This window comes from Stylophora pistillata, chromosome 9, assembly GCF_964205215.1.
Source record: "Stylophora pistillata chromosome 9, jaStyPist1.2, whole genome shotgun sequence".
In the NCBI taxonomy this organism is placed as follows: Eukaryota; Metazoa; Cnidaria; class Anthozoa; order Scleractinia; family Pocilloporidae; genus Stylophora; species Stylophora pistillata.
In genome coordinates, this window is record NC_142527.1 from 31,404,161 (window position 1) to 31,411,660 (window position 7,500).

General features: G+C 40.7%; 1 protein-coding gene across 1 annotated transcript; it reads right to left on the reverse strand.

Moving 5' to 3' along the window:
* Positions 1 to 1,790: 1,790 nt before the first annotated feature.
* Positions 1,791 to 3,974, reverse strand: LOC148724298 (uncharacterized). Its single transcript, XM_088733191.1, has 2 exons — positions 3,721 to 3,974; positions 1,791 to 3,581 (listed from the first exon to the last, which is right to left on the reverse strand). The coding sequence occupies exons 1-2, from the start codon at positions 3,892 to 3,894 to the stop codon at positions 3,120 to 3,122; spliced, it is 636 nt and encodes a 211-aa protein (XP_088589317.1). The 5' UTR covers positions 3,895 to 3,974; the 3' UTR covers positions 1,791 to 3,119.
* Between the last annotated feature and the right edge of the window lie 3,526 nt (positions 3,975 to 7,500).

Consider the following 7,500-nt stretch of genomic DNA (forward strand, 5'->3'; position numbering starts at 1 on the left):
TCTATGATAAGTGGATATCATTTGTAAGGTGAGTATTTTTCGAAAAATATATATTTCGATGCTGTACCATCGATTAGAAATAGCTGTTTTTTTTTTATCTCAAACTGATTCACGATTAGCTGTTTCTCTTTCTTGTCTTATTTGTTTTCTCGCGGCTTTGCCTTTCCTTGTCTTCAGTCTTGATCTAAGATTATTTAGTTACTAAAAAACTATATGATAGTTGTGAGTATCAAAGCTTTTACACTAACTAGTATTAAGTAACAAGCTCAGAGAAATACTCGCTTCGCATTCACGTCTTAGACTACAAGGTTAAGCATGTGACCAACTAAACTTTGGGTTTTTTAAGCGCAAGTATAGTAACTGCTTCTGTCTTTTTCTGTTATAGGAGAGGAGATAGAAAGCCCAGCAAACATTCGCGACTTTGCAGTTGTCACTTTAAAGATGGGCGAAAAGAAAATATGCCAACCATCAGTGACAGAAACAGGCACAAGCTGTTTGATAGTTTGGACTTGCTGCCAGGTACAGGACCAACACCTCCCAGTACACCTACCCCCAAGAAAAAACGGAAAGTGTCTGCCGAGCCCACGAAATTACCAACTGTAGCATCTGTGCTTGAAGAGATTAAAGAGAACTCTGAACCATGTTCCACTGAATGCTCACAAGAGGAAAAGACAAGTTCCAAAGAAGCTCTGCTGTCAATAGAGCTTGATATGACTTCAACAGAACTTGCTAAACACAAGGAAATGTCAAGTTACTATAGTGCACACTACTCTGCTAAGAGCTTGAGCCCTGAGGTGATACGGATGGAGACAGGTCTACCCACTAAGGATGTTCTTGATATTGTTGTGGGATATGTTTCAAGATTCAAGGGTGAAATAAACTATTATGCTGGATGGAAGGTTTAGGGGATCACACTTGAGGACCAGATATTTATCACTCTGATGAAACTGAAACAAAATTATACCAATCTACATTTAGCCCAGTTGTTTTCATGCAGTGTTGCAACTGTTGCTAACATAGTACTAACTTTTGTCCATGTTTTGCATTCTCTCCTGTTCAAAGACATCATGACAACCGTGCCATCTAGAGAAAAGAACAAGATGTGTTTGCCATCCTCTTTTACTGAGTACAGCAGTTGCCGCATTGTGATTGATTGTACAGACATTGAAATTGCTGCACCTAAGCTCATGTCCCAGCAGAATGCTACAAATTCCAGCTACAGGGGAATGAACTCTTTCAAAGTCATTATAGGGGTTGCCCCAAATGGAGTTATAACCTATGTTAGTGATCTTTTTCCTGGCTCAGTCAGTGACAAGGTCATGGTTAAAGAGTCTGGGTTTTGTAAACATTTGAGTGCTGGTGATCTTGTTCTGGCAGACAAAGGTTTTCTCATCAGCGATGTAGTTCCAAGAGGTGTTTCAGTGAACATACCACCATTTCTCAACAATGGAAAGTTTACAGAGAGTGAGGCAAGGGCGACAAAATCAATAGCTCGATGTGGCATCCACGTAGAGCGTGCAAATCCAAGACTTAAGAGTTTTCGCATCCTTGGCTTCATCCCAGCATTTTTGAGGTGCCATGCTGACAAGCTATGCCAACTGTGCTCAGCTCTTGTTAATTTGCAGTATCCATTGATCAAGGATGGCTGCGAAGACTTTGAATTTGACTGAATAGAACTTTTTTCAACTAAATTATAGTACAATGAGTTTTTAATATTATTTTTGTATTACTAGAAGCCCTACTGTAACAGATCAAATGGTATTGACATAGCTTTGGTCAAGAATATGTGGTCAGTTTTACATTTTTCTGATATTCATCTCCTTTATGTTCATTAATACAAACTACTATGTGTTCTGTGAAAATAGATTATAATGAAATCCAGTGACATTCTTAAATTGTCATTTCAACTAAATCCAGGTCAGGGGCATGTGACCAGTATGGAATTCTTTCGTCCAGTAGTTCCAAGTGTGAAAGTCGTGCTGGCTGAAAGGTTTTACTTTTGTGTCTGTGAAGCTGGGAGCCTGAGTCCAGGTGTATAAAACTAAAGCCACACTTAAATTAGCTTTAAGGGATGGTGAGAGGTAGTCAGAAAAAATAACCTGTGCTGCATGGATTTTGTTTTGGCTCCCCCCCCTTCCCTTTGCATTGCTATCCAAGCCTACGTAAGCGTGGCATAAGTTTTATGCACCTGGACCCTGTTGAGTAACCAGGATAAGTGTTACCAGCTACCAGTAGCCATTGGTTGCAAAAAAAATTGTTTAAGCTTGCTTTCAGGAAGAATGTAATTTATTATTAAGTTACTATGCTAAATGGAAAAATGTGGGTTCTTTATCTTGTGTCTCTATCTGAGTGTAGAATATGTAATGTTATATTAAGAAATTAATGTATGAAATTTAAAAAAATACCTTTTAACATTAGCTACTGCCTATTTACATTAGCTCCCACTCCCCCCCCTCCCCCCCACTTTGATTATGTCCAGCATCTGTGCACCACTTTTCAAAGTTCTCCCTCGGTAATCTTTGGGAATAGTTGATGAAAGTAAAAATCACTCAAGATAGTAATATTGTGCTCCCAAGATTCATCTCATTCAATCTTGATAACAACACTATCCTTTGTGGTCCATACAACAAAGTAGCAGAATTTGCGCTTTGTCAGGAACATCTGGCCTTGACACTGATGCCAGTAAACATGTGTGGTAGACAGCGTATAATTCCCTTCCTTCTCCTCCAAGTAAAAGTCTTTGTGCCCACAAGCTTCCTTGATTGTCGCATTTCGATGTGTGTAGGGGCACTTACACTCAATCACCGAGTCGTCTCCCACAAGTCCATCAGGGGAAGCACCCAGAACTCCCGACTCGAGTAGCCAAAGGCCGGTCTGTACAGGTGTAAAGTTTGTGATGTTGGTGAAGGACTTCAGGGCCTCAGTCTCATTGTCCTGTCCCCATGCAATTGCTTTAACTCCATTCAAGTTGTATTCCCCAAGTAGTCGCTTGATAAGAGACGGTGTAACTCTTTTTGCCTGGAGGACGGAGCCAAAATTACTAGCAGTCAGGCGGCCTCTACGAGCTTGGTGCCATGCAGGGCTGTTTCGCTGGCCAGCCGTGAGGGTGCTCACAACATTTATGGTTCTCTAGCTAGCTCCTCTACTTTGGCATTCTCAATCAAGTACTCTAATTGTTTTTCCTTCGTAGATGCCATAAGGAAACCTTCTGAGTAAATGATATCCTCAATCGTCTTGATCGAGAGAGGGGTAGCAGGTTGTGGTCCGGGACTCAAGATCCAGCAGGTCCCTGTAAATTTGCCATAGCGCTTTAGTTCGCTGTACAGCCACATCCGATCTTCTCGGCTAGGATCGCGCGCCAAAGGGCTGTAATCCTTCTTCTTCGGTGGCGCTGGAAACATCTGGCTTGCAGACTGTACGCTTTCTGCCTTTCGCTTTCGTTTCCATTGGCATTCCAGGTCCGTCCTGCTAAGGTTATGGATGCCATAAATAAATATGGCTGCCGCGTGACTGCACTTGAACTCGCCGCGAGGACACTCGCATTCTCTGTTTTTTATTTCAAGGTTTTCATCGAGATAAATCTGATAAAAAGATAATTCGAAACAGACACGTAAGTTGCAATATATATTCCGCAATATAAACATTAAATTGGAGGTGAAATCGGGGTTGGGAGTTCTTCGAATTGAACATACGTGTTGTGATCCCAAATTGGCAACTTACTGTGACTTTGTAGTCCTTATTTTTCATGCTTGCTTGGACTTCACCTTTGATAACTCCCCTGGAATAAATAAAGCTTTGGACATGGTCGGATTTGAAGTGGTTTTCTCCGCGATCAAGCGATTTCTGCTCTCCAGAAAAGAAAGAAACGAGTGAGCATATCGATAAAGACGCCATGTTTGAAGTATGAGTTTAAACTGTTTAGACCAGAAAAAAATGCTGTCATGGCAACGTGACGTCACACTTTAGGACTCTATACCATCGCTTATATACTATGCTAATTGCTAATTAACGGGGTTTCTGCAGTGTGACCTCGTCTCGGGGATTATTCGACGATATTCACCTCGCCTTCGCCGAATAATTGTTAAATATAGAAGTAATGTGGCACACGAGGACGGACAACTTCGAGCGAAGGAAGACATATACTCGATAAAAATCTAAAAAGTTTAATAAAAAGCGTTTCGGTCCGAGACTTTCATCACTGGTAATGCAATAACTTACAAACTCCTTAAATAGGTTTACAAAGAGGGCGCGATGACACGTATTGACGAAAACAGTAATTACTACGCGAGAAATTATCACAATCTACGAGAAAAACAAACATAGAAATTAAAAAATTGTCGAATCCACTGAAAATGTTAAGGAACCAGCGTTGAAATAGGGCGAGAATTGCTCCAAAATTCCCAATCAAAGCTGAGACCGGACCTTTGATGCCAGCCCAATTTAAAAAAATTCTCCACACTAATTATAGCTTATTCTTTTTTTGCAGTGAAATTTCTGGCGCTTATTCAAGCCGAAAGGTGCCAGAGAGAACAACTGTGCGCTCCAATATGCTTCTTTGGTAATTAAAAGTTTCTCGATGTTACCTGAATTGTTTACGGTCGCCTGCACTCGATCAATGCATTGGAATGAGAAATCGCTTAAATCATGTGGTGTTTTGTTGAAATGTACGGCTACTTCACAGGTCTTTTTGTTAGTGACCATAGCAGACTTATGGTTGCGAAATCTAACTCTAAAGTCATTTGTTGTGAAACCAATGCATTGTAGGCGACATTTCTTGCACAAAGCCGAATAAATGATGAATCACAGGAACGTTTCGATCGTATCTTGTAACTTTTGCCTGTTTGAAAACTTAAAAAGGAATTAGATTCAACCAAGAAGTTGCGACAGAGATCGCATCTTGTTCTATTACATTTAAAACATCCCTTAACCTCAGCAGTCCCTTCGCATTCGATGTTAGGGCCATAACGGGATGGCGCCAACAATTCTTTAAGGTTTTTAGATCTGCGAAAGGATGCTATGATCGAATTTGAGGGAAAAAGCTCTATTAACTTGGGATTGGATTCCAAAATACCCAGAGGTTTTCTAATGATGCGACTTACATCAGGTAAATTTGGATTAAATGTGATCACTAATGGGAATAATTTCCTCTTAGATCCGGCATGAGTCCTAAGTAGATCACTTCTACTTGTGTGTAACTTGATATCGTCTCGTCAATAAAAAAATTCATTCGGTCTGTAGTAAACCGGCTAACGTCTTTGACTCCGGTTCAGTTTGAAAACTAACGCTACCTGTCTTCTAGTATCCCATTAAACTTAAGCAACACACAAGACAAACACTGAAGATGGTATCAGAGACCGAATGGATCATCCTCACAGTCCTTTACGCCGTCTCTATACTCGTAGCACTTGTAGGGAAAAGTTTCCTCACCTAAATCGTGTGAAAGGAACCTGAAGGAAGATCACTGACAAGCTTCATGTTCGTCAACATGGCGGCCATCACTGATTTGCTGGTGATGTTGCTTGTGATGGCCTGATCGATTGCTCAACTTTATACAGACGGCTTATGGATGATACCGGGCATATTGGGAGAATTCACGTGCAAACTCATCGTATGCACTGACTATGCCACATTAACAGCGTCCATCCTCTGCCTGACGTTTATGGCAATCGACCGGTACTATGCCACTGTCCATCCCCTCGGCCGCCATCTTTGGTTCCGAAAGCCTAAACTTACAGTTTCATTTATTTGGATCTGGTCACTGGTCTCTACGTCCATTTTCTCTGCTGCTAAAACCGTGGAGGACCACAATATCCAATACATGCTATCTGTTTACGTATTGGGTGATCCAGCTAGGGCTACAGTAGGTCTCTCTCTAGGGCTACAGTACCTCTATCTCTTGGCCGTCGACTATGTGATCCCTTTGGTCCGTTATTTGTCTCCTGTATAGTATTGCTGCACGGAAGTTATGGTTCCATGTTCTACTTGGAGTTGACCAACAGGAATTCTCCAGGAGGAGAGTTATACAAATGCTAATTATTGTTATTGCACTAGTATCGCAGAGGTCAGTGGTTCGAATCCCGTACAGGCCTGATATTTTCAGGTCTGTTTTTCGCTATTGCATAAGTATCGCTCTCTACTGCAAGGATCGTGCATCCTACGCATTTCAACTTTGTTGATATATCCAATATATTGTTAGTTCGAGAACTTCAGTGGACCGATAGAGACCGGTCGGTGTTCCTTCGTGCTTCGGGTAGTGCTTATCAATAGAATTAGTATGCCGCTTCCATAAACATATATTACAAGTTATTTTATTTGAACTGTTTAGAAAGGACCTTCGTAGTAGCTTTAATTTGTGACGGGCAGATGAAGTGAAAGGAAACCCGTCGGACTAAGAAATCGTATTTTCCTTCTACATGGAGCCAAGTGCGTTTACTATCTAGCCATCCGATCTCTCTTAACGTTTTCCTTTCATGAACGTATTTGATCGAAAATAATCCTTCGTTCCCTATGCAAAAAACAAATAAATGAAAACTAGGTGCATTGAGGTTGCACATGTTAGCGCTTTGAAAGACGCTTCAGCGCCCAATTCTGTTTAGTTCTCGTTCTCCTGAGCCAAATTTCGGAAACGTCACGATGCACGATGGTACAATAAAATACAATAACTTTTCTTTCAACACGATGGTGATTAAAGCGTCGCTGCTCACTGGGTCGTGCATTTAAGCTAACTAAAAATTTAAGAAAAGTATATTAAAAACATCTTAATGATATAGAGAATTATCGTTATTATTGCGGGGCATTGTTTGCGGAGGTTCCGCCTGAAAGTCTAAACTACGTTATTTGTCAGATTTAGAGGCTGCTCCGACGAAGGGCTAACGCTCGAAACGTCAGCTTTTATAATCGTAACGGTGGCCAATTTACCATATCAACTTTGTTGATATATTCTAATTATTTCGTTACCCCCACCGACGCAGCCCCAAACAGTTGCTTTAGAAACTATCAGCCTTCGTTCTAATTAACGTTGGATGTCTTTGTGAGATCCGGTGATTTCTTTGTACGCCGTCAAAGTCTAAATTTCAAAGTTTCGAGTGTTTTTATAAAGCAAATCTTTCATAATTCACAAGATTTGGAAATGTCTAAATGCATCAACAGAGTTCTAATATGTTTTAATCATCCCTATTATTCGCAAGAATGAAACATAATCGGCGTTCGTCACAGTTTCCAATGCCACCAGACAGATATATACCATGTGAGAGCCTGGAGGGGGCTTTTATTTCTTTCTATATGGCCGGGACTAAATGTCTAAATGTTGAAATTTTGGATGACCCGTAGCAGTAAGCAAAAAAAGGTATAAGCGTACACTGATTGTTATTCCAACCTTTTATGAAGACAAAAGGTAAATGAAAAGCAAAGCTGTAGAAGAGTTCTTGAGCAAGAGCAAGATAACCAACAAGCATCAAACCTCTGCATAAACAATACAGCGTATCCCGACGTATTAGCATT